Source organism: Podarcis liolepis, assembly GCF_965112155.1.
Source record: "Podarcis liolepis genome assembly, chromosome: 6".
Lineage (NCBI taxonomy): Eukaryota > Metazoa > Chordata > Lepidosauria > Squamata > Lacertidae > Podarcis > Podarcis liolepis.
Window position 1 is genome coordinate 36,434,241 of NC_139559.1, and position 27,742 is coordinate 36,461,982.

Consider the following 27,742-nt stretch of genomic DNA (forward strand, 5'->3'; position numbering starts at 1 on the left):
TGCCTAATGGCTCTGGTCCGTACCTCCTTTTTCAACTAATTTGCCACCTGATCCTCTTTCAAAAGAGACTTGGCTCAGTTGGTAAAGCACCCACTTTTCATGCAGAAGGTCCTGGGTTTGATCCCCAGCCTCTCCAGTTAGGGCTGGGGAGAGAAACTGGTCTGAAACCCTGGAGAGCTTTTGCCACTCAGTATAGACAATACTGAGCTGGGTGCCCTGATGGTCTGGCTCAGTGTAAGTCAGTTTCCTCCGTCCCCAATTCCTTATGTAGCCTTCCTGTTTGCCTACCACCACTTTCTCACCAGTTTCCCAGCACCAAGTTCGTGCTCCAATTTCTCTCAAAATTGCAAACTCCCCTTAGTCGCAAGGCTAAAATATTTCCTTGACAGCCATCTCCCACATTTACTTTTTTTCAAATGAAAGTTAAAACAGGTATGAATTTATAAAAAGGTAAAACCAGACTAAAAAAGATAGATGCATTGTGCAGTCTCAGTGAGGATAACATAATTCCCAAATACTCTTTAGCAGTGCTATTTTTCTAGAACAAAGAGGTGCTTGAACTCACCATGAAGAAGAAGAGGAAGAGTTTGGATTTGATATCCCGCTTTATCACTACCCGAAGGAGTCTCAAAGCGGCTAACATTCTCCTTTCCCTTCCTCCCCCACAACAAACACTCTGTGAGGTGAGTGGGGCTGAGAGACTTCAAAGAAGTGCGACTGGCCCAAGGCCACCCAGCAGCTGCATGTGGAGGAGCGGAGACGCAAACCCGGTTCCCCAGATTACGAGTCTACCGCTCTTAACCACTACACCACATTGGCTCCAATGCCACTGGCTCCAACACGAATGCCTCCCTTTTCTTAGGAGCCAACTTCTAGGGGCTGAGGGCTCTTCAGCCCCCCCAAAAAATATTTGAGGGGGCCAGGCCCTCAAATGTTAATGTGCATTGCCGTTCAAATGGTCTGTGTGCACCGTGTCATGTGATGTGGGGCAGGGCTTACCTGGTTCCCCAATATTTTATTCAAGTGGGCACCCCTGCCCCTTGTTCTCTTAGAATGGCAATGGTGCCCACCTGAGAGGTGCAGGAACTGAGTTCTGGCCAGTTCTGGCTGAAAAAAGCCCTGCTCTTGAGCTTAAACCTGTTGTCCCAAAATTCCAAGATAATGACCACATTTTAGATATCTTATTCCTTGTCATTTTTTAATGGGAAGGTTAATGACTGGCCAGTGAAAAACTTATGGTTGTACCTCCTGCTTTAACGCCATTGTTCAAATGATCCCTAATGCAAAAATGTGTCCAATAATTTCCCATTTTTGGCACCGTCACTTGATATTGCAATAGCCTCCCCACGATTAAATCTTTGCTCAATTATCCATTAAAATAAAAAGGAATAAAATACGAAATATAATATTATCAATGTGGTTTTGATTACATGTCTAGTTATTGTGCACTGCTACCACATTACATTGGGCTTAATAGCATAACAATTATTGTTTTTACATAAGAAACTGTTTTAATTTGTTTTTATATGTGGAATTGATTTCAGTTGGTTGTATATCTGATGTTATTTTCTGTGTTGTCTTTTAACTGTTCTTGGCTGGGGGGTTTTATTGCATTTGTGCGTTGCCTTGAGACATGTGTGGAAGGCAATTAATTAAATAAGGATAAAAGGAATTGCTTTCATATGTGGAACTGTTTTAATAGTTTTTACATATTTTTATATGCCTTGTTTTTATTGTTGATGTTTTTATTTTGAAAATGCTTCAAAATTTATTCTGGGAAGTGATTCATAAATGGAAATGAATATCAGACAGACAGACAGACAGACAGACAGACAGAGATCTGGTTCCTTTATCTCTGAGCCAGGGCAGGGCAGTGATTAAGAATTTTGGACTAGGGAAGCACAAGCTCAAATCCCTTCTTAGCCATGAAAATTGAGGCAGCCTACCTTACAGAGTTGTTACTTGGATAAAATGGGTTATTGCATGCAAGCTTCCTGAAGAAAAGAGAGGCTATATATGAAGGGCCACTAAAAAAGAAACCACATGTTAAACGTGACAGGCAACAGAGAGAGGGAGACGCACAGATAAGATATGGCAGAAAGAATAAACTGCTCCACTCACTTTAACAATTTTCGATCTGTAGTATGGAATTGCATTGTAAGGCAGGGGTGGGGACCTGAGGCTTTTGGGACAAATGTGACTCATCAAGCTTCTCGATCTCATCCTTTGGACTCTCCCCAGGCCACAGCACCCACTAGCTCTGCTCTGGCCCTCTTTGAATGCTTTTGCCTGGCTGGATTTGGCTTTGACTATGATCGGCCTTCTTGCTTGCCTTGATGTAACACTGTCTGGGTAGAAACCTCTGACTTTTGCATGACTGCAACGTAGCTTACTGTACAGAGGTGGGCTTCATATCCATTGCTCCACCCACTTTTTCTGCTGCCCCTCATCACCTGGAAAGCTGCCCATGGAGGAATACAGGTTGAATAAATTTCCCCCTCCCTGACATTGAAAAAGATGTTCTAGCACCCCACCAAGACAGATCTATGATTTACCAAACTACAGGGTTAAAATCACTGGTTGACATTGCAGTAATTCAACCATGAGCTCACTCACAATAGGCAAGCAACATTTGGGTTTTTTTCTGGCATGTGTTTCTCAGTCCATGTCCTGCTCCCATTTGATGGATTAAAGTTGTACTGTACTACACTTTCTCCCTGAATAGGATTTTTAGGAAGAGTTGCTTAATTTGACGACGGCAGCCCAGATACTCTTAGTCCAAAGATGGAAGGAAGAGAAAACACCTGCAAGAGAAGGGTGGACAACAAAACTGATGGACTATGCTGAGATGGCTAAAATGACTGAAAAAAATCAGGAACCAGGACGATAAAAACTTTAACAAGGACTGGGGGGAAATTGTAACTTACTTGAGAGAACACTGTAAACAGTTAAAAACATTTAGCAGGATTGAAATAACACTTGCAATGCAAAAATAACTATAGATACAAATAGAGTTTTATGGACAAATAGAGGGCTATATGATATGCAGCCAAAAATGTTTATTAGCGGACTCTATGGAGGGAAGGGGGATGTGGGTGGCGCTGTGGGTTAAACCACAGAGCCTAGGACTTGCCGATCAGAAGGTCGGCGGTTCGAATCCCCGTGATGGGGTGAGCTCCCATTGCTTGGTCCCTACTCCTGCCAACCTAGCAGTTCAAAAGCACGTCAAAGTGCAAGTAGATAAATAGGTACTGCTCTGGCAGGAAGGTAAACGGCATTTCCGTGTGCTGTTCTGGTTCACCAGAAGCGGCTTTGTCATGCTGGCCACATGACCCGGAAGCTGTACGCCGGCTCCCTCGGCCAATAAAGTGAGATGAGAGCTGCAACCCCAGAGTCGGTCACAACTGGACCTAATGGTCAGGTCAGGGGGTCCCTTAACCTTTTTACCTTTATGGAGGGAAGGAAGGAAGTCCAAGAATTCAGAGAATTCTACACTTTTTGATTTTATTTTATTTGTGAATGTAAAATTAAATTGTAAAACTAATAAAAAAAATTACAAAAAATAAAAACATGCAGATAAAAAAGGAGTTGCTTTATTCATTTTTATTTTTGAATATCAGGAAGTTTATTAAAATATTCTGTGACTATTTTCTCCACAGTGTATATCAGGAGTTTGGAAATTGCCATACAGTGATGAAGTGAAAGGCTCCCTGATACATAGGAAGGTTGTGTAAGAGGTATTTGTTTTAAGAAAGATGCAAATTCTTCTGGTGCTGTTGATCAAACATTCTTCCAGACCAATGATGTTAGGATCCCAAGGCTGACTATCTTTCCTTGAAGGAACTTCCAAGGATGCATAATAAACCACTAGTAGCCAGAGGTCTCTTGTCTTTGCTGTGAGAAATTTCAAAAATCTCTGCTGAATTTTCACACTGAGAAAACGCCAGATGCTGATGTTGCACAATTAAATGGGGCGGCAGTTATTATGATTATTTTATCATTAACCTGTGCACTAATATGCTGTGTATTATGTTTTTATTATTATGCTTCCTAAATTATGTTCTTAATGTTGTACACCACCCTGGGATATTTGGAGAAAGGGTGGTATATAAATCAAATAAATACATAAATATCATCTTCATCTTCTCCTCCTTCCTCCAGCATGCTTGCAAAATCTGTTCTGGAAGGTCTCCTAAGTCCTTCTGGAGCAGATTTTGAGGATGTGTGGAAGGCTGAAGAGGCGAGGCGAGGCGAGGCGAGGCGAGGCGAGGCGAGTGAAATCAATGAGATGACCCTCATGGTCCCTTCCACCTGTACAATTCTATGATTCCAATTCTGTTCCACCTTTGTACAGACAGAACTGGTTATATCCCATAAGCATGAACTAAGAATTTGACGCATAGCCCACTCTTATACTAGGGCCCATTCTTCTTGTCTTCTCTGCCCAGAATGCATGGGACAGGACAGAGGTAATCACCAGTGTGGTACAATGCCTGTAAATAACTGCTGTTATTATTTATTAAATATATATACAGCCTTTCATCCGAGGATCACACAGTGGTTTACATTATAAAAACACAAAAACACATGACATAATAATAAACAAGACAATAACCCTACCCTCATGGCAAGACATGCAGTCGAGTTAGGTTACCACGAAGAACAACAAAAGAAGAGAACCATCTTCTCCAGCACCTTGTCCCATGAATGTATACTCCATGTACTACCTCACCCCATTGCTGCACTTCATTTTATAGGACCCTTCTGCTGCCTGGTGTCCTTCAGATGTGGTTGGATTCCAACTCCCATCAACCTTAGGTGGCAGGGCAAATAATTGATGGTGGCGGTTATAGCCCAAGGCACCTGAAGGGCAGCAGCTTAGAGAAAGAGTGCTTACGAAGCAGAAGCGGGAGGCAATGAAGGGCCAAGAAGTGTCAGTGTGATTCAAAAAGGGGTTAGCAAAGCCATGACACAAGTGAAGGAGCCAAGAGCAGACGTTAGAAGATAGCAGAGCTCCACCACTCATGGTTGTTTGCCAGTCTTTTATGGAGGAAGATCCTTCCTGACCCCAAACATGTTCATGCAGAGCCATCAGGTAGAGCCTCCCTAAGGCAAAGTTTCAAGCCATGTTATTGTCCGCAACTCACAGAGGGAGCCAATGATTTACACTCTTGTCCACTTTTTCTGCCAAGGGTCTTGACTGAGGCAAATATTATTTTAAGGATAAAGCCAGAGGGAGAGAGCATAGGAAGGTCACTAATTGCTCTTTTCCCCCTGCGGTCCACCTTGCCAACAAAAGTCCCACTTCCAAAGCGCCAGCGTCATGCTGTGTGAGGTGATTACTGTCTGCGGTGATAGGCCAAGAAACTTCGGAGACCTACTTTGCATGCAATGTTAGCTAGCAGGCGTGCTCTGTATCTAGTTCGCACAGGCATAAATAAATTAGGGCCACTAAAGAACTGGAACCGACACCAGCTGCTTGCATTGTGCAGAAATGTGCCAAATGGGAAAGTAGCAACAACTTTGCAAAGCCTCTGACCAGGCTGAAGTTAGGCCTTTCTTTTCATGTACCATTAATAACCTGAGCTGGACTATAATGGGACCTATGCAACGTCAGCTGATGGGGGGAATCTTTCTAACAGCTCTTGTTTGTTTGCCCTTTCCCATCTCTTGGTGGGCAAGTTGGTTCAAGCCCACTACAAAGAAAGGTGGGGATGAAAGGATGCTATCTGGGTGGGCACATCTTCATGGCTTCTCTTTCTCCATGGATTCAGAAGATTGTGATGGAGTTGGCACCACTTTGTCCTCCTGCCCATCTGACATGCTCTCCCTCAGTGTGTGGATTATGGGGAGCAGGGGCAGGTCCCTTATGAAGCAAGGTGAGGCAATCACCTCAGGTGGCAGGATCCACAGGGGCAACAGATCCCAATGTAAATCTTTATTCCACCCCCACCCCCCATTTTTCCTTGACAGGGAGCTGGGAACCATTTTGTGGTTTGCCTCAGGTGCCAAAATTTATTGGGCTGGCCCTGGCTGGGAGAGAAAAAGACTTGTGTGCTGTGTTCAGTGAGAAGGAAGGTAAGGATTGATGGATGGATGAAGAAACAGATGGGGGGGAGGAGAGAGAAACTGTAGAAAGAAAAAGAGGAGGACAGACACACCCTGTGGGGTATGCAAAGGGGAAAAGAAGAAGGTATAACTGAGGTGTTTTTTTGGGGGGGGGGAACCCTGCCATAGTCCAGAGTGAGAAGAGAGCTTGTGTTATGGGATGCAATAGGGGGAGGATTAACAAAAGGAGGTTAAAGAGAAAACAATTAAAATCATAAAAAATGATGTGCTTAACATACTGATGAGTTAACTCAAGCCCTCTTGAGTTAATAAAAATGTAAACAGGATCTGTCAATGGTGAGTACGAAAACGAGCCATCTGACATGAGCTTTTTAGCCAGCATTTGTTGCTAAGATGTATCTGTGGGCAGGCCTTTTGGTGAAATGTCAGAACCCAAGATGTGGAGGATGTTTGAGACTCCTGCATACTCTGCAGACTCTTCCTCAGTGGCGTAGCGTGGGTTGCCAGCACCCGGGGCAAGGCAAGTAATTTGCGCCCCCTAACCCATGGATTTGCGCCCCCTAACCCTAACCCCCAGATGTTGCGCCCAATGCGGCCAGCCCCCCCTGCACCCCCACGCTACGCCACTGCTCTTCCTGCATCCACATCCATGACGGCCATATATTCTAACATGGCATCTCTTATTTCAGCCTCAGAGAATGCTACAGACCCAAAGAACATAATGGATATCCCATTCTAGGCAGCACATTCCATTTTAAAACAGGCGTGCACTATTATTCCTCCAGATGAATCACAATGATCACAAATTGTAACAGTGTGACAGATGAATTATATTTTTCTCAGGATCTCCTTCATTGTGTGTAACATTTAAGGTCTTTGTGTACTAAATGGAAGGGACCACCAGCTAACTTCCAAGTGGAGTCTGCCTGCCAGTTGCTTAAAATAAGATTAAAATCTGCTGAGATTCAGCCGCTTTGTTCACTCCCATGCAGATTCTCTTTGTACTTTTAAAAAGTGATGCTCTTCAAAGCCAAACAAAATAATTAGCAGTAGCATTTTTAAAACTTGAGCTGAACCTTCCAAACAAGTGAGGAACCTCACTATCTGAGCTAAGCTGGCATATTAACCAGGGTTTGCAGGGAAACAATAATTTTTAAGAACATTGAAAGTGGTTTGAAAGAAGTTTCTCTCCCCATGTTGTACACATTCCTTTGTTTCACTATTGCCACTTTCTGAAACACCTGTTTACTGGAGCAGCAAGGAGAAATGAATATATTACATTGGCTATGAGATGGGTGAGAGTTTGGATGCGTGGGAGATGGCTTTGGTTACTTACTCATTTGAGCACGCCGAGGGAAAACATATTCTGTAAATGTTCAGAAATGCTCTCCCTTTCCATTGTTATGCCTTCACATTTTTAGACTGGACTCAGTCACTGAAAGGTTTCAGGCCTGAATTCCAAGTATATCTCCATTTCAAACCATGAACTGTACTTCCAGCGAATACCACATCATTGACACAACTCCCATTTAACCTGCGAATCAGGCAAAGGCCATGGTTACAGTACATATTAGAAGTGCCACCCTGCCCTGCCACTGCTGCCACTCTCAACACCATACCTGCTGCTGCCACAACCACTGCTGCCACTGCCCGCTCTGCCAGTGCTGTGCACTCTGCCATGCAGCGCCAACTTCAAGCGAGATTGCACCAATTTTGACTGAGATCTCACCAAAATAGTCTGTGATCTTGCAGCGTATGTGATTTTGGGCAAGATCTCACCCAAAATTGGTGTGATCCGGCCTGAAATCAGCATTGCTTCTCTGCTTCTGGCAGAGGTGGTGGAGCAAGCAGGACAAATCTACCTAATTTGCAGTTTCTGAAACAATGCTCAAACCAAAACACAGCCTCATTTTGAAATCTGCTGTTCTCTGAACTTTGCAATGCGATTTGGAAGCCAAGCAAAATGTACAGAAATGCATATATATTATTGAAAATAGCATATGGAAATGCATTACATAAGGGAAAAGTGCTTTAAAAAAATGTGTATGCTAAGCAAAACACAAAGATGTGTGTAGTAGGATGAATTTTCACTAAAATGCTCTTGAATTTTCATGAGAACTCTTTTTTTTAAAAAAAGCAAACTGGTGTGGAAACATGGAAAACTTGTTAACGATGGGAGGATGAAAAACAGACAAGCCAAAATAGTCATATTCCCCCAACCCTCTTCATCACCCCTCTCCGTACACCACAGTCCCAATCCTGACTGCACATCTCTCCCCATCACTGTTATTTAAATAAGAAAAATCAGACCTGATATGCTTTTAATGCGTCAACTAGTTTGGTCCTAACTTTACCCTTCTGATGAAGCCTAAGAGGTTTCAGAATAAGTCGCTCCTCTCTCCTCCCTCTTCCTTTCTCCCACTCTGAATCTGCTTGGCACTTCACAGAAGAATTCACATTAGATGGGCTGGGAGAAGTGAAATTTTATTATGCGGCTCTCTCTCTCTCGCTCTCTCTCCCCCACCCCCCGCCTGCCTTTATTTTCCATGAGTGAATCTGTTATCAACACAGATCTAGATCTGCAACTGCCAAGTGCTCGTTCTCTCCCTGGCCCCTGAATGCAGCCTGCCCTTGACGCAGCCCTCAAGACAACAGAAGAAAACTGTCACATATCGCCTCCCAGTTGTTGTGCTCCCCCCTCCCTTGTTGTAAGAATCCTTTGGCTCTTCTTCCAATAAACAAGGAGAATCCTAAATTGCTTCTTGGATAAACACAACAATCAGAGGCAGCCCTGTCTATTTACTCAGCAACATACGTTTCATTTTAAACCCCAACAAGCATGTATTCCCGGTGAGCACATGCTCCCATGAGGGAAGTGGGGAGCCAGAATCTCAGGGGAATCCAGATGCTCATCTTACTTGTTATCCTACCCTCTTCATGTGGCCAAGCTGATGATTTTCTGCTCTGCTCTCAGCTGAAAAGAGAGCTCACCCAGTACAACGGGTTGAAAATTGAACAGAAGGTTTGCCCAGGGGTGCGGTGGGAATGCAAAGTTGTTAAAATGTTTTTCTGTTGAAGAGGGATATATCCCTTCCCTCAAAGCACAAGGAGCCTCTGCTCCTGGCCTTGGGAACCAAAAGAGTCACTGGCGTGCTTTGAGGCAGGGTTGGGAATGTGTCTCTCCATATGGTGTTGGAGTCTAGCTCCCATCATTCTCAGCCAGGGTGGCCAATTTCTTCCAGCCAACTGTTACACTGGGGAGCAGGGGGGACAGATGACTTTCCACTAAGACTTGCAGTTTAACATCACATAGAGTGCCCATCCCTGATCTATATGGCAACCAGTGTGTGTGGCTATGATTTCATGATTCTACTAACGATAATGACACATTGTGTCAGCCCTGTTTCAGGTAAGATTATAGGTGCCTTCTTGGTTCAATATATTGCCTGGAACAAGATGATAATTTACCCCACTTCAAAATGTAAGTCAGAATTTTATAATTTACTCCTTTAAAAATGTCCGTATTGTTGTTTGCCTGTGTTGGGACTGAAGGCTGACTGCTGGTAATATTTAGCAGGTCTATAGTTTGGCTTACTACCCACAGTATCATTTGGAAGAAATGCTAAACATGTAATCCCTTCGCGGCTCAACAGTGGATACCATCACAGCTTTCTCAATTGAATTAGAATTTCAGAGTGAAGCCTGAGTTATAGATATACAGGATGTTTTTCTAAGGGGTGGGCTGGTGAGGAGAGGGGGTAGGTGGGTGTATGAATGGGTTGGCAATTGGTTATTTAAAGACTACACTTTAGATGTGTAGCATGGGATGTTGTCTGACTCATTAAGCACAATGCATTATGGTACATGATACTGTATTCTGCAAAGCTCAGGAGCCACCTGTCATACAAGTTCCTGTGATGGGTGAGTCTGACAGTTTTGGTTTCTGTCACTCCCCCCCCCCCCAATCTTAAGTTCAGTCGTGCACATTTCTATATAGTTTTGTTATATATTTTTAAAGGCTTCGTGAAAGTTCATCAGCATTTGAGTGTGAATTTCTCCTAACGTGCACATTCTGTCTGATATACACTTTTTTGCAATCAAAAAGTAATTTTTTTTTTACATTCGTTTCATTAATATGTGCATTTTTTAATCCACACTTTGGTATGTCCATTCTTATAACACTTCTTTGGTTGTAGAACAGCATGGCACCATTTGGACATGCATGAATTTCGAAGGATGTCTGTGTTTCAGTTTATGTATTATTTTAGGACATGCAAATTAGGTAGATTAACTGTTCCATGCAAACTGAAACAAATTTGTCCCTCAACTCTACCTGAGATCAATGCTCCCCTTCAGTATTTTCACATCTCAGGCAACAAGCCAAAACTGACTTTCCCAGAATCCGCTCAGGATTGTTAATGTATAAAATAGTATACAAAATGAGGGTAGTGATTGCACCTTTAAAGAAAGGGGCATGCTATTTTATTTTTTATAGATTTATATACCACTTAATAATAATTTAAAATTTAGCAGTTTTATGTAAAATAGTATAAATACATTCAGGGAGTGTGATAAAGCATACCTTAAAAACAGTACCTAACATAAAAACATCAAAATACAGATAAAATCAGTAGTTTCAAAATCTGTTTTGATAGTATTTAGTACGCACTCAAAACAGTACAATAAAATTGCCTGCCTGGTAGAAATAGGCAGGAAGTCACAGAAAATAGATGTTGCCATACTAAAAAAAAAAAAAAGTATGGTGCTTGGTCCTTTTCGGTGTGGCATTATTCCACTCCTTTAGCCTTGCTAAGGCTCCTCCAAGAAGTGCAAAGGGAGTGTCAACTTTTTATGTGCCCACATTGCACATGGATCCTGAAGCCTTTCCCCCCCTCTTTGTTCAATGACTTCAAAGTTGACATGAGGCCTCTTTGGCCAGACAGGGGAGAATTGTGGAAAAGACCCAAGTAATTGCTAGGCAATGGGCCACATATTTTTCTCAGTTTCCCCGTCTGCTGATCTGGAAAGGGCATCGTGTTATCTTGACAGTGGTGCAGTCTTGGGCAGCTGTTTGGGTCACTCAGCTGCCAGTGCTGGCTTGTCTAGAGGAAAGACTGGGTGTACTTTGTACTCTGCAGCAGATCCAGCTATAGGCTGCATGCCCCTTTTCCCAAAAAAAATCTCTTCAGCCATCGATATCAGTTTTGCAATGGGTTGCAAAGCACCTTGGAATGCAAAGTGTTGCATAAAAGCAAGATTTTTTTTTCTTAAAAAAGTAATATTATTATAAACTCTTACTACGTTAAACCCTGTTGGAAATGAGGTTATCCTGGCCTGTTAAAATAAGTTGACGCTGTGGAATGATTAATAGTCCTCATTTCCTCATGTACAGTCACAGTACTGAATTGACACCGTTGGTCACACACAGCTACCCCTTATCCTGACTTAATTTTGGTGGCTTTATTTTTATTTCCCTGTCATCATTCTATAAAAATTTTAAACATATTTTGGGCAATGTACTTTCATACCACTGAAAGCACTCCAAATCAGCCCATCAATGGATTTCCTCCAAATGTATGTTGTGGGTATTCTATAACAAGATACAGGATGCATGGGGTTGGGGTGGATATGGGAGGCTGTTAATTTCCAAAGGAGAGATGCTGAGGTTTAAATTTCCTAGAAGCCATTATCTTCAGACCTGCTTCCTATTTTCAGCCACCTAAGTATTGAGACACTCTGTACATCCTTAGAGACATTCTGGCCTCCCTTTCACTTCTTTTATTGAAACAAGCCAACTTCATAACCTATGCCAGGGGTCAGCAAACCTTTTCAGCAGGGGGCCGGTCCACTGTCCCTCAGACCTTGTGGGGGGCTGGACTATCTTTTGAAGAGGGGGAAAAATGAATGAATTCCTATGCCCCACAAATAACCCAGAGATGCATTTTAAATAAAAGCACACATTCTACTCATGCAAAAACACACTGATTCCCAGACTGTCTGCAGGCCGGATTTAGAAGGCGATTGGGCCAGATCTGGTCCCCTGGCCTTAGTTTGCCTGCCCATGACCTATGCTTTGAAGTTGTCTTGTTTTGTACAAACCACTGTTAGTATTAACCAGAGCTTTTTGGGTTTAATTAATTACATGACAAACTCTGGTTAATTAAAATAAATGATTTTTTTGGGTGATTTCCACATTCAGCCTATGTGTTCCACTGCCAAAACTCAACATGAGTTCTGTGTTCTACAGCCGATCCATGATGAGATGAGGCTCATCATGAAGTTCATGAACTTTGGGTGTGAACCCCATTATCTTTAAAGTCTGGAGCAATTTGGAAACCTCCACATACCAATCTGTGCCATTGCTGCACATATTTGTGAAAGGTGCCACAGGGGCCAGGAATGTAAAGTGCAGGAAAATAGATTTAGATTGGTTGTATAATGCTAGCAAGTTTTTGCCAAAGTCATAAAATGAATGACCTTCACATTGTCTTATTTTATGTTTCCTCTGAAAAGCAAATGCTTGCATAAGAACTATAGTTGTGGAAGGCTCTTAATGCTTGCAATTTTAAATGACCAGTTGGCTCCAAGAAAGGATATTTGCTTAGCTTAGTCTGTGACAAAGAACAATCTTTGCATGCACAATGGCCCAGGTTCAATCCCTGGCATCTTCAGGTAAAAGGATCGACTTACCAGGTGATAGGAAATATCTCTGCTACAAAAGAAACCTACAAAACTATTTAGAAAAGAAGTCTAATGAGGACTAAGCATTCTCAGTGGTCATGGGATGCTGACTGATAGATAGTTGGGGGTGAAAAGACTAGGAGGGAAAAGTTGTTGGTAGATAAGAGGGGAAGTGGCTAGCATCCTGAAGAGGGAGAATGCAACACTGCAGCACTTTTGTTGCAGATCCAATTCATCCCAAGAAATTCTAGGTTTTGCCTGAAATACTGGTTTGTATGCGGGTGGCGCTGTGGGTTAAACCACAGAGCCTAGGACTTGCTGATCAGCAGGTCGGTGGTTCGAATCCCCGCGACAGGGTGAGCTCCCGTTGCTCAGTCCCTGCTCCTGCCAACCTAGCAGTTCAAAAGCACATCAAAGTGCAAGTAGATAAATTGGTACCGCTCCGGCGGGAAGGTAAATGGCGTTTCTGTGCACTGCTCTGGTTTGCTAGAAGCGGCTTAGTCATGCTGATCACATGACCCGGAAGCTGTATGCCAGCTCCCTCGGCCAATAAAGTGAGATGAGCTCCCCACCCCCAGAGTCGGTTACGACTGGACCTAATGGTCAGGGGTCCCTTTACCCTTTACCTTATCCAAGTATATACTTGCAGATTCAATATAGTGACTGAAATCCGCTCCCCGCTCCCCTCTGCCATGCTCCTCCTTTCTGCTCTGAGCTTTCCTCCAATGCTCCAGTGTAGATTTGGAGGTGTACAGGTTGGAGGAGAAGGAAGGGAAGCTCCATTGCACTCACAGAAGTCTTTCTGCACATGCAAGTATGGCGTTGTGTGCCTCTGATAGTTTTGTATTATCTGTGTCCTAGTCAACGACTACCCACGCATAGCTGCCCTTACTGCTATCACTTTCCTCCCTTTGGTCAAGTTGCTTGGAATGCCTCTGCTAACCGAAGATTCACTTTCATTGCTGTGCTGGTGTCCTCTTCAAAATTCTGTTTCTGTACTAATTCCATATTTAAGCCTGACTGCTCCTCCATCACTGGCATTAGCTATTTTCTCCCAGCTTGCCCTCATCTGTGAGAGACTCCCCACCTGTCTTTTATACATCTGCATCAAAAGCTATTTCTTCTGATAAAAGGTAGGATAGAGCAGAAAAGCAATTTCAACAACACACACACACACACTTCTATCTCTGGCGACATCAAAAGGCGGCTTGACAATGGGGTAGCAAATAAATAGAGGAATAAAAACTCTAAAGGTGTGGAAGCATTGAGGCCAGTAAAACAGAACTTTCATGGGATTTCAGTCACAAGAATCAGTACCTCAAGATTTAGTTGACATCATCAAATATGACGGTAATAGTTTCCAAAAAAAAAAGGAAAGGGAAAAGGAAATTGTAGAATAGACATAACATGACTATGGCATCTGCACAGCATTTATATAAACACAGGGAAACTAATATTCATTGCATGAGCAATGATGAGATGCAAATTACATGCAGCCCTAGAAGCCAAAGACATACTTCTAAAGTTCTCAACCCCTGTTTTAAGGGGGGAACTCTCCAATGAATGAAACATGAACCAGAGAATATAATTAGATGAAATAATTGTGAACAGAACAAACCCATCTGCTCTCATACTTGGGGTGGGGTGGGGGGAATTCTAGAACTATAACAGCACAATCCTATACATGTTACTCAGAACTAAAATCATTGAATTCAATAATACTTACTCTCAGTTAAATGAGTCTACAAATGAGAAAATATTTAACGTGGTGACAGCTTCACTGGAGATTTTAATACTGCCACTAGTTTGGTGGCTTTCAGCTCAAGCCCTGCAGAACATTTACTTTTATCAATTTGGGGTGTCTGAGGTAGAAGCTGTTGGGACATTGTGCCCTTCGATATTTATTAGCTTCTATTTCCATCTAGCGTGTCTTTGTCTCTCCATATTATGAATTAACATATGAACCAAATTATGACAATTTGCTGAAAGTGAACTTGGATTTGTATACTCATTTGATCCATGTTGGCATCAGTCATCTTCCTCATCCATGGCAGACTGTCCAGTGTTTGTTGCTGGGTCAAGCAGTGAGCAAGCTGAAAGCTGCAGCCCAGCATTCTCACACTGCTGTAAAGATGTATCTCTTGGATTGCACGTGGCTTCATTAGCCTTCATTAGCACCCTTAAACCATGATTGCTGGCCTTGTTTATACATTGCATACTGGTTTCACAATGTGTTAGCATTTAATTTGCTACTCTTGTACGCATCATGTAACTAATTATTCACATGATGAGCCAATTCGCACATGCATTAGCTATGGAGCTTAGAGTCTGAGACTGAGTCACACTCCTCTCCTGCTTCTGATGCAATGTCAGATACTAGTGAGAAACACAAACCATTAACCCTGGATCCAAGAGTCCCCTTCTGGACACTGTTATCTGATAGACCAGAGTTCTGAAAACTAGACGCCTCATGTTGTTACACCTGCCTCTCGTCTCCTGTGATTTTTCATTCCTACAGCCTATGAAACCCCTCACAGCTATAGGATGTGGAAATCTGCACTGCAACACAGAGTAGTTATGGTCTCTACCAACCCCATCCTCTCTTGGTTGCAAATATCCTTGTGCTTCCTCCCCAAATCATCTTCTGGAATGGAATCTGAGCAAACCCAGACAACATATTTTTGAGGTAGGATGCAGACAGAAGTAGAAGAAGCCAAAACCTAGACAATGAGGCCAAGACACTTTCAACAGCTTCCAAAAATGAAAAAGACAAAAGAAGGAAAATGGGAACATAGAAGGAACATCAGAGGGAATAATAACAACACTTAACATTTGTACTACATGGTGAAGAGTTCAAAGCAAGTGATCTGGTTCTAATCCTTATAACAGGCTGGGCTGAGGAACCTTTGGCCCTCCAGATGTTGCTGGACTCCAATTCCTATCAGGCCTGGCCAGGGATGAAGGAAGATGTAGTCCAGCAGCATCTGGAGGGCCTTACAACAAATCTTCAAGGCAACTCTGTACTGTTTCCATACTGCAAGTTGCATGAGAGAAATGAATCTAAGAGAGAGTGAGTTGCCTAAGACTACCCAGTGAGTTCATGGCAGAGATGTTATTTGAAGCAGGGTCTTCCTGGTTTGTAACTCAGTCTTTTATCCAGAAAGGTAGCAGGAGAGGGATAAACAGTAGGGAGGAGTTAGAAGAATGGGAGGAGTCTAGGGGAAATGGACTCAAAAGAAGGAGACAACCTAATGAGTTGTGTGTGTGTGTGTGTGTGTGTGTGTGTGTGTGTGTGTTAGTGTGTTAATGAAGACCGAGATGGGATCAAGTTGACATTGTGAACCACGATACCTTCAGAAAGGAAGGAGAGAACCTGCAGCTTGAAGTGAGAAGGAAGGAAAACTCACTTGCACAGAGTCTCTCCTAACTGAAAGGAGGAAATAAATAAACCACGATCTGGTTGTCCTCGCTGGAGATGTTGCACCTGGAAGAAGTAGATCCTGTGTATTTCTACAGACATCATATGCAAGGGGTGGAAACCTCTGTGACCCCCCAGGTCTTGGGACTTGTCCCAGGCCACTCCCCTCAATACTCCCACTCTGTGGCCTCCTTGAGTGCTTTTGCTTGTCTGGAAAGTGTCCTTGAACTTCTTGTTTGCCTGGATGGAGGATGTGGGTGGGGGGTGGGTATATGTAGAAGCTTCTGACTTTTAGTGTACAAAGGTCTCTGGCTCCACCCACCACTGACAGGTGGCATCCAGAAGGTTGCCTATGAGGGAATGGGGCCTTCGGGCTGAAAAATGTTCCCCATCCTTACTTTGTATCAAGTAGAAGGAGGTTCTATGGCTGAAATACTGCCCAAACTCATGCACACACTGAGGAGAGTGAGGGCAGATCCACAGAATATATTTGATGCACATTCAGTGCACATGACTTCCCCCCAAAGAATCCTGGGAAATGTACGTTGTTAAGGTTGTGGGGAAAGGTAACTGAAAACTACAGTTCCCAGGATTCTTTGGGGGAAGTCATGTGCTTAAAAAGTGTGGTGAATATGCTTTGTATGTTATAGTGTGGATCTGTCCTCATTCTCTTTCCCTCCTTGCTGCAACCAGACCTACCAAATAGATTTAAAAATCTCCCTCTCCACGTTTATGGAGAAGCGATATCAAAATGGGAACTTGGATGTCTGACCTGTTCTGATGCTGGATGGAGTGTGTGTGTGTATGACTACTTTAGAAACAGCAGCTTCAGTTAAACAGATTAGCTAATGGTGCATGTGAATGAGAGTTTACAAGAGGCAGGGAAATGTGTCTGTGTGGCTTTTTGTGTGTGGTGTCAGTGTGTTGCAAACACATGTGCTTGTGTACAGTTCGCTTAAACTCAACTTCCAGCTTTAAAATGGAATCCTGCTCTCTGACTGCTAACCCCCTTCTCAGCAATGAGTAAACTCTACTTAGATATTTACACCAAGATTGTTTATTGCACTGATTATGTTTAGAAGTCACATGCCTCTAATCCGCTCCAAATAGCTCTGAAGCAAGGCTGATGGCCAAGGTTTAGGGCCAGATCCTGAGTGTGTCTCTTGGCTGGTTTGAACATATGCTGCCGTTTCAATAATAACACTGGCCCTCCAACTCGCTCAATATTGGCCCCTCTGATCAGTGTGGTGTAGTGGTCAGAGTGCTGGACCTGGGAGACCAGGGTTCAAGTCCCTAATCAGCAATGAATTTCACTGGTGACTGTGGCCCAGTCACCATCTCTCAGTCTAACCTATCTCAAAGTGTTCTTGTGGGGATAAAAATGGGGGAAACTGACAACTATGTAGAAGAAGAGTTTGGATTTGATATCCCGCTTTTCACTCCCTTTAAGGAGTCTCAAAGCGACTAACATTCTCCTTTCCCTTCCTCCCCCACAACAAACACTCTGTGAGGTGAGTGGGGCAGAGAGACTTCAAAGAAGTGTGACTGGCCCAAGGTCACCCAGCAGCTGCATGTGGAGGAGCGGAGACGCGAACCCAGTTCCCCAAATTACGAGACTACCGCTCTTAACCACTACACCACACTGGCTACAACCTTGAGCTCCTTGGAGGAAAGCTGGGATATAATTGTAATGAATAAATAAAAATACATGCAGTGGGCAGTTACAAGGGAAAGTAGAGGATTCCTCAGGCATAAGATTCCACAGACCTCTGGACTGAGGCCTGCTTTCCAAGCCTGGGAGACTGCCTTTGGTGAGACAATGCAGGCTGTGCTGGCCCTACCGTGAGGCAAAATGTGGTATCTGCAACAACTTTTTGGGTGCTGTTCAAAGGGTGTCAGTTACTGGCAGCCTCTTACTCAGTGTTGCCTGGGAATTCTAATAAACAAAAAATCAGAACAGTTTTGAAATCCGTAGTTAAAATTAGTGGTTTTAAAATATTCATTCCCCCAGCTTCATCCAAAATGGTGTCCAGTTGTATCCAAATATAGACTAAACCGCTCTTTGATCTCAGGAACCATCATGAAAAAGAAAACATTTCATGTTTTGAGATAGTGCCAGTGGGCACTGGTCAACCATGATGATGATCGATTACATACACTGTATGGGAGGTATTCAGCTAAATTTCACTCATTGTAGACCCATTGAAATTAATGGACCTAACTTAATCATGTTCATTAAGCTCTGTGTATTCACTCTGAGTAAAACTTTGTTGACTATCATGCTATGGATTTTCCAATTTGGGAATAAAAATGTCTTGGGCCAGTCCTGCTGTCTGTCTGTCTGTGTTGCTGCGACAGTTAGTTAACTGGCAAAGTAAGGTTGGAGCTCTGGGAGGCTTGACAGATACTTGCTGTCTGAGAGAAGTTTTATGAGAACGCTTTGGATGGGTTGGAGAAGGCAAAGACTGAATTTATTTATGCCCCAATTAATTTTATTATTTAGGAATGTATTATTGTTTTTTGCAATGCAAGCCTTTGTTGTTTTGGTTTATTTTAATTAATAAAACATGAGGATCCCCCCCCCCAAGAGATGGATTTTGCATCCAAGCTTGGACTCACAAAGGGACTATAGTCACAGTGGATCACCTGTGCTGTAAATTCAGGAGGATTTGCTTCCAGTTAAGTGTGTGTAGGATTATGGCCTAACAACACAATCCTATGCATACTTGCTCTGAAGTAAGTATCACTGAGTTCAATGAGACTACTTCTAGGTAAGTGTGTATAGCAGCAGGGATCTTGTTCCATCAGAAGGAAGTATTGATATCAGAGATACCAACATAATTCCATTTGAGAATCTGGTCTTTGATCAAGGAGTATTTGTATGGCATTATAAATGTCATCTCTATATAGATCACTCTCTTCCCGTTGAGTAAGCAGAGTATTCAGAAGGCTGTGAAGTTCTCCAACCACAACCACAATACTGAGAGAGGATCCCTCAGTTAAAGCTGCTGCAACCACCTTATGGAGCCCATCTGCCACAGTTTTGAGCTTCTGTTGTATTGCAAATAACATTTATTTAGAGTTACAAGTTTTTTATATACACATCCATTTGCAAACCACCATGCTGGTGTTCCAAGAATTCCTGGGGGCTAGTTTGTGAAGCAATCTGTGCTGTCCCTGACATCACTGAAAATTCATAACTCCTTGCTGTTTAGAAGAAGCATTTGGTTGTGAATTCCTTTTCAAGCACAGCAGAGAGCAGAACTGACTTGATACTTTCTATGATTCTGCCTCAGGAAAAAATGGCAGGAGAAAACGCTGAGCATTTCCTCTAGGCGCAAGTTTGGAGATCATCCATCTCCCCAAGAATTTGGCAGTCTAGATCAGATAATATGCTACCCACTCTTAGTGCTGCAATATCAGTGATACTGCCTTTCTTTTTAAAGGTCTGAAAGGCTAAGGAAACAGTTTTGTGGAAGTCACACTCTCCACATAAGAGACCATCTTTGCCCCACTCAGCAGAAGCATTCGTCAATGAGGGTTAAAACACTGAATCCAGCCAGCTAAACAGGGAAAGTGCTGGAAGCTTAAAAGGCAAAATGTCAAAAACCAGATACAAGTGACAGGTCTTCCTCCACCTCTTTGAGGATGGAGTGTGTTTGTGTGTGTAACCTCTGATTATCTGGAGCAGTTGCTGGAGAAACTCAGAAAATATCCTCCTCCATTATTTCACTCCACTCTTTGTATTGATTTGTTGATTTAGTGAAATGTGTCTTATGCTGCCAAGTTGAAGTTGAAGCTCCAGGAGACTTGAAAGAAAAGTGAAATTTAGTGAGAAAGTTTCAGAAGGGTTAGAAAAGGCAACTATTGGATTCATGATGCTCCAATTTATTATGTATGGATTTGTTTGTTTGTTTGTTTTTAATGCAAGCTTTGGTTGTTTTGTTTTAATTAATAAGAAACATTGTCTTTTTTTCTTTTTTTTTTAAGTCAAAGTCTTCATAAATGGCAGCTCCAGATTTTGGATCCAAGTTTAGCATCCCCATATATGCTTGCAATATAGCTATTTCCCCAAGAGAGGATACTTTGTTGATTAAATATTGTTTGGAAGCAGTTTTAGAAAGGGATGGAAGGCTGAAGAGAAAACAGCCAGGGTACCTGGAATCAAGAGCTCCCAAATCTTCCAACCATTGGTTTGTTTTCTCAAGTATGTCAACTAAAATGTTGTCTCTAAGAATTCACTAAGAACAAACAATAAAGAACCTGCCTGGAGTAACTTTAATAAAAAGTTTACCTTGAGTCAAAATCAGGAATGAGCCACGTTTTAGATTGTAAGATCCTTGGAGCAGGAACATGTTATATTTGTTCTTTGTAAAAGCACCATGTATGTATTAATGGCATTAGATATATAACAGTTCAGGCAGTCGTCTGGGCTAAAATGAATCTGCTAATTGAGAAAGAAAAGTTATGAAAACACAATAGGTGCTCAGTACCCTGATTTCAATGAATTATAGCTTGAATTCCTAAAAGAGCTATGAATAGAGGGCTTCCATCCCACCTCTGTTCTTTCCTATGTAGGGAAGTCATACAGATATCCACCTGAGCTGAGAGATTTGAAGCTTTTCATTCTTAAAGACCTGATTAGCCTTGTCTCAGTATCTTTGAATGGTGTGTGTTGGGGTGTGTGTGTGTGGAATGAGGCAGTAAGTAATGAGGTTTTCTGCTGATGACCTGTAACCAAGCAGTTGTATCTATTTTGTGGATGGGAGATATAGAAATCTAGGAACTGGTTTGTTAGCCAGTGTGGTGTGGTGGTTTAGAGTGTCAGACTAAGACCTGGGAGACCAGGATTCAATCCCCACTTGACCATGAAGCTCACTGGGTGGCTTGGGGCCAGTCACCAACTCTCAGCCCAACCTACCTCACAGGATTGTTGTGAAGATAATGGAGGAGGAGGAGAGAACCATTGCGCTCTTTGGAGGAATTGTGGGGTATAAATGCAATAATACACACAATAAAATGTATGTAGAGATTTGTAAACCATTTTCCTTCACAGGTGACCACAGTTTGCATGTAAGAGTCAAACAATATCAGTACCAATTATAAAATACAATTGCGATGTTGACCATAATGCTAATCAATTCAACAATACACCAATGCTAAATGCTAAAATGCTAGACTAAATGCTAAAAGTGATCCAAACATTCAAGCAAGTAACATAAGCTTTTAAGAGAACTTTACACTGTATGAAATCCCATCAGTGTTGCCTCAACTATGTCTCTAGGGGGGAGGCAGTTCAGTAACTAGAATGCAACTGCAGAGAAGTCCTTATTCCAAGTCGCCATACTTACAAGAGGCTTTACCCATTGGTGGGAAAGTAAGCTGGACACTGATGTTTACAGTGCAATCCTATTTTGGGGAGAATGGCCATAACTCAATGGCAGAACATCTGCTTCCTGACATCTCCTTCATGGGGTTGGGAGAAGCTCTTGCCAGAAATCCTGGAGAGCTGCTGAGCTAGAAGGATCAGTGGTCTGACTGACCAATAGTTGAAGGCAGCTTCCTAATTTCCTACAATTGCCTATTTAGAGGGAAGTCTCCTCTAGCTTGCAGGGGTAGCTTTGCAGCCCAGTTGTAGCAGATGTTTCAGCGATAGCTGCTTCTGAAGACAAGCTAAGAGCATCACCTTCAGACTGGCAAGGTGCTTTTAGTTCTGGGGTGGGGAACCTATAGCCCCATGGGGAAACCACCGTAGCCACAAAGACTTCAGGGGAGGGAAATATCTGCGGCTGCTATTTAGAGGGGTGGGTGTGGGGCTAGACTTACTAGATCAGCTGAGTCACTGGTACTTATGGTTGGCCGACGCTCCCTGTTGGGTTTCGCACCACGCAAAAACTGAGAAGATCGCATCAGAACAGGCATTGCCAAGTTAGAAGCTAGCGCTTTGGGTTGCACATTAAGGCTAAGATGTCTTTTAAGATGAATAGCAAACCTAGTTCTGCTTACTCGGAAGCAAGCCCCACTGGGTTCCATGGGACTTACTCCTCAGTAAATTTACAGCCTCGGTCTCAACACTTGCTATTCAGGGTCTTGGGAATCGGCTAATAGGGTGCATTCCGAACCGTCTTTTAAATTGCCAGAATAAGAATAAGAGAGTAAGAGTATTATTCTGTGAGTGACGCTACGGATTTCCCTCCTAAATTTTGCAGCACTGGCTTAAACACCGTTTGGGTTTCAGAATCCAAAAACGGCGCATAGAAGCAGATACAACCCGGAGTTGGATTTCTAAAATTAAAATGTCTCTAGATCATGAAAGAATTAAACAAAAAATCTTGCCTATAAATCTGAAATTAAGAAACACCCTAATGCAACCCGTTCTAGGGATCCTTTCTCGAGAATAAATATATACCATTTAGCTCAATTCCAGTAAGGCTGCAACCTCTGCAACCTCTTACCTGGGAGAAAACCCCATTGGACACAGTGGGATTTACTTCTGAGTATAGGACTGCCTTGTTAGACCACTAACCAGATGACTCCAGCTGAATAAAACCTCGGATATATGCTGCAGTTAGGTGTTTATATTCGTTCTGCCTTCAAATCTGCACTCCTATTTATTCAACATTTTGTTTTCCTTGCTAAGTATGTGCTAAGCGCAGATGATTCCAAGGAAGCAAACAGATGTCTTTATTTGGCTCCCATCATCTAACCATCGTAAATGTCTCTCTCTCTCCCCCACCCCCTGAATAGGGTATTTATTTGGCATGTCGCTATCGCTGGGAAATGTAGAGCCAGCTTGCCTTTACCGCTTAAGGCGAAAGGACCGCGCATCACTGACGGTACTGTACTCTGGAGTTGTGGATGAATGTGTGAACCAGACGCCTGGAAAAGCAGCGTGTTTGGCAAGTTGTGCCTGTCACCAGACACTCAAGCGGCACTCATCGGAACACACACGTGTGAACCGGACCTTCATCTCTGGCAGTGGAAGGTGCATATCTAGTTCCACGGAGAAAGTCTGGGGTTTGAGAGGGGATGAGGGGCAGTGGTTGGTTGGGCGTCCTGACCTGTTTTGAACACGCAAGTCATCACTTGATTCTGCAGTCTTCAAGTGATGAGCATGCGCGTGTGAACCCGCTCAACCCTCAGCAAATTGAATAATTTTTATCCCGTGGTTTTAGAGTGTTGTTCTGGAGAGACCTAGGTTCAAATCCCGACTCAACTACGGACCTCAGTGGGTGATCTTGAGCCAGACACTGTCTCTCTGTCTTCGAGTCCTAACCTACCTAGGGCGCAGGGTTGTTGTGGAAAATAATTAAGAGGGTTGCTTGTGGGACTCCCCAGGACCGTGGAAGAAGGGCGAGATACGAATGTGAAAAGAAGGAATTAGATCCGCGGAAGTCATCCCTTGATGCTGTGGTCCTCAAGCGACGATTCGGTCCTTGTGAACCGACCCCGCGTCTCCGCAATTGCAGAAACAACCCGCTTTCTGCAGCTTCGCACCTGGGAGCAGACTGACAGCTGTTCCCGTTTAAGAAGGAGCTCTTGTTTAACTCCCAAGTATGAACAATAAAAACAGTTTTAAATTAAAGCGGCTCTGTCATCAACAAGGCTCAAGTCATGTTTACGCCGGCCGCAGCGGCTCTAACAATAACAGGCTGTAGGCTTGGCTTATGTCGTGGGAGTCAGACCCGCAGCTTGGAAAGGGGCCGCGTTGCCCATCACCGGCCCGGCCCGACGGGAATGTGCCCTTCCGCCTGGAGGAATCGCCCCCACTCCTCCCCGTCGAAGACAATGGTGGCCGGCGCCCAATAAAGCGCTCCCCGCAACCCAAGCCCGGGGCGAGCTTTAAAGCTGGGCAAGTGAGTGGGCAAGTCGAAATGACAGCAGTGGCAGACCACGTCGGGGGAGTAAGAGAGTTCAAGGGAGCTAAGGATGAATAGGAGGGTGAATTAAAACAGACAGACACACAACTCAGGCAGTGAGGAAATAAAGGGCAGTGGCTCCCCATGCCTGACGGAGAGGAAATATCCAGGGACATTTTACAGATCGATTGATAGGATGACTAGAGTAGATAGCTAACATCCCAGAAATGGGGATGGAAAGGAGGACGAGATGGTGAATCGATAAGGCTGTAATCCAAACACCAATCCCCGTGGGGTCGTCCCCACGGGATGAAACAGTGCTGCGCTGCCAATCAGACATGGTGGGCATTGCCCTGGGACGCCACCTTCGGCTCATTTGGGCTTGGGCAGAGAGACAAGGGGGTTGGGTTAGATGACCCTTTCCCCCTCTTGCCATTCTACGATTCTAAGCTTTCCTTTCCCAATTAACTCAGCTTTTTCAGAGGCTTTTGCACACACCACACATCTAAAGCACATTATTTCCACTAAAGAATCCGGTGAACTGTAGCTTACCCTTCGCGTTGTTAAAATTTCCAGCACCCTTAGCAAACCACAGTCCCCAAGATTCTTTGGGGGAAATGACCCCCCCGCGCGCGCTTCTTGCGCACACATTCTAGCTCGCTGTAGCAAAGTTACTCTCTGCGCTTTCTTGCATTACATTTTCCGCTTCCTACTCCACCAGGTATATTTATACCTGCAACGGTGAATTCCATTTTACATCTGATGAAGCGGACTTTCTAGCACCTGCAAGCTTACGCCGGAATAAAAGGTGTGAGCCTTTATGGTGCCGCGAGACTCTTGACTGAGTCCACAGGCAGGTGGGTAAAAAGAGGAGGCCCCATAGACGATCGAGAGAAGGAACCCATAGGAGAGCAGCCCATCATAATGCCATGCCCGCGCAACTGCTGTCACTTGCAGGCCAAATAGCTCAGTGGCAAGGCATCTGCCTTGCGTGCGGAAGGTCCCGCTTTCGATCCCCCTGCATCGCCAGGTACGCGCTGGAAGGGACCTCCGTCTCTACCCCTCTTTTCCGGCACGCCCCCCTCCCCCTGACAAGGCAGTTCTCGAAACCTCAGAGATCTGCCTTAGCTGCTGGAGCAGGCAGGTAGATCCAAGCTAGAACGACAGACTCAGGATCTGACAGCCAGACCGTAGAAAAGGCTCCCATGTTTACGACGTGGTCTCTGATTTAATGGACGGCGTCGCTTTTGAGACTAGGAGCAGGATGCGTCCAAAGCCCTTCGAAACCGAAGCCCATTGATTCCCAAGGGGAGGACGTGCAGAATCCGTCCGTTGAAAGAAACGGCCTGGAAGGCTCCCCCGGTGGGACTTACTCCGGAGTAAGGATGGGGCTGCACGCGGGCTTAGCTTAGGCTGGATCGTGCTCTCGTGCGCGTGTTTAAAGCAGGGCATTTGTAGGTGTGCAAGGGGTTTATAGCACCTGCTTTGCAGCCACCTATCCTATGGAGGAGATGGAGAAAAATTCGAATCCTAAAACTTATCTCCGCCTTTCCCAGAGTGGCTTACAATCAAACAATTAAGAAAACAAAGAACTCTATAAAATTACGCGGTGAGCGGGCATCTCCCCATCCCCGTCCTCATCAAATCGCCCCATCATTGAGCAGCATTCCCATCTGACAGCGCCATCCCGTCCGCCTCCCTTCTCGGTTCTGTCCACTGACGCCTCGCACTACGGCTTCCGGAGCAGCGCAACCGCCCCCACTCCCAATAAATAAACCCTAACTTCTCTAACAAGCCCGCCTGGTTGTTTTATGAAAAACCAGCGCTCCCCTCTCTGCTTGTCTAAGCCAAGAAGGAGCCAAGGACAAGCCGAAACCCTTCGAGAGAGAAACTGGACCCCGATATCGCCCCCTCCAAGCTCTGCCCCTCTCGGCACCGCGGGCTTCTCCGGAGCGAGGAGCCCCCATCACCAACGGCGCTTGTGGCCCTCTGGCCTGCTTGTATGTCGAAAGGACGGGGGCCAGGCCATCGGGCACTTCGGGGTAAAAGTCCAGGGACCCACCTAGCAGACCTCAAAAGCAGCAGGACTGGGACTGATTAAACCTCATTTTGAAATAAGTGAAATTCTACGCATTAGTACCGTCTGGGTAATACCTTAGGTAAACCTCTTTGTGAAGTCCGCCTGAAAAGCGGAATATAAATACTATAAGCAATACATATTAAGTCCAGAGTTTAAAAAGACCCAACGACATCACTGGTAAGTAGTTTGAACAAGCTCCTCCGACTCTCCCGTCTTTTCCCCAACTCCTACAGGTCCTGGCGCTTGCACCGTGCGCTTTGCACATGCTCAGGAGCACTGCGTCACCGTGGCACGCTTTGAGAGTTCCAGCCTCGAGCAGCGCGCTGCCCAGAGCAGCGCACAGCCAAGCTAATCGGAACCTTGAGCAGCCACCGCTGCTTCGCGGTGCCTCGTTGTTAGACGTCGGGGAGAGACAAGTTTCCTCGCCGGCAGCCGCCGTCTAACCCCGAAGGAGAGCTCGAGCGAGCCCCGGCGTCGGGCCGACTTACCACCAAGAGGAGTCCGCCCGCGGCGTGAGTGTCAGCAGCATCAGGACCAAGGGCAAGCAGAGGCGCGAAGGCGCACGGGGGACCACGGCCGCCCGTCGAGTGTCCCCGGGCGCGCAGGCAATCCGAGCCCAGCGGCTGGAGCCCAGCATAATTCCCCGGCCGAGGGAAGGTAGTCGCGAGAAGGACAAGTCCTGGGGTCTCTACAACCGGGCGCGAAGGAGAAAGCGAGGCTGACGACGACCGGGGCCTGATCGATCCGCTCAGCGCAGCCCAGACCTGGACGGCTGCTGCTGCTGCTTCTGCTGCTGCTCTGGGCACGGCTCGGGAAGGCGGCGCCGTCAAACGCCCTGCACCCGCGGGCGGCTGTCCGCTGGCCGGCCGATTCCCTGGCAAGATGCGCTGCTGGTTGTGGTCGGGGCTGGAAGAAGCCTTTCGCAAGCAGCCCCATGGACGGGCATCTGCTGGGAAGGGGGATGAGGAGGACACGCCGGAGGGCTGGGCTCGGGGGCAGGCGGGGAAGACGGACACCTCCGGTGGACTCTCATTGGGCAAAAACGCCCCGGCACGAAGGCAAGGCTGGGGCCAGAGCAGGCACAGCCACGCAGTTGGGACGCCTCTTCCTCTCTTCCTCTCACTTTCTGTCCCCCCCACCCTACCCCCGCACGCCCAGCCTTTCCTTTCTCCCTCCCTCGCTCGCTGAAAGCTCGCTCACCTTTTCCCTCCCAGGCACCACCTGCTGCTGAGAGCCAGAGCCAGAAGAGATCAGAGACGGCGCTGCTGAACTCTCCCTAACTGGGCAATAGGCAGGCGCAGGCAAGCATCCACCTCCCCTCCCCCGGAGGTCCTAGCGCCTCTCCTGTCGCTGCCCATTCAGCCTGCGCTCCTGATCCAAGTCCCCGAGGGAGAAAACAGGCTGGGAGGCTGGAGCTTTTGATATTAGACGTGGGGCTTTGCAGCGGTGTAGCTGGATAATTTTAGATCAGGGACTGAATGGGGCCCCAACTTGATCCCCTTGCTTTGCTTAGACTGCTGCTGAGGGGCACCCTGGACTTTTGGCCCATAATCTTCTTGCACCCCCCCCCCAGGCCAAGCAAGCAGGGGTGTAGCCAGAAATCTTAACATCTTCCAGTACATAACTCCTTTCTCC

At 45.0% G+C, this 27,742-nt stretch overlaps 1 protein-coding gene across 2 annotated transcripts in view; it reads right to left on the reverse strand.

Moving 5' to 3' along the window:
• The window catches only part of WNT2B (Wnt family member 2B), a 47,466-nt gene extending 20,068 nt beyond the window's left edge, over positions 1 to 27,398 (reverse strand). For both annotated transcript variants that reach the window (XR_014527500.1, XM_083509046.1), the window contains exon 1: positions 26,596 to 27,398. Coding sequence is in view for 1 of the 2 variants with exons in the window: in XM_083509046.1 (XP_083365172.1) it covers positions 26,596 to 26,744 (149 nt within the window). In the remaining variant the exon portion in view is untranslated. The remainder of the gene's footprint in view (positions 1 to 26,595) is intronic.
• Between the last annotated feature and the right edge of the window lie 344 nt (positions 27,399 to 27,742).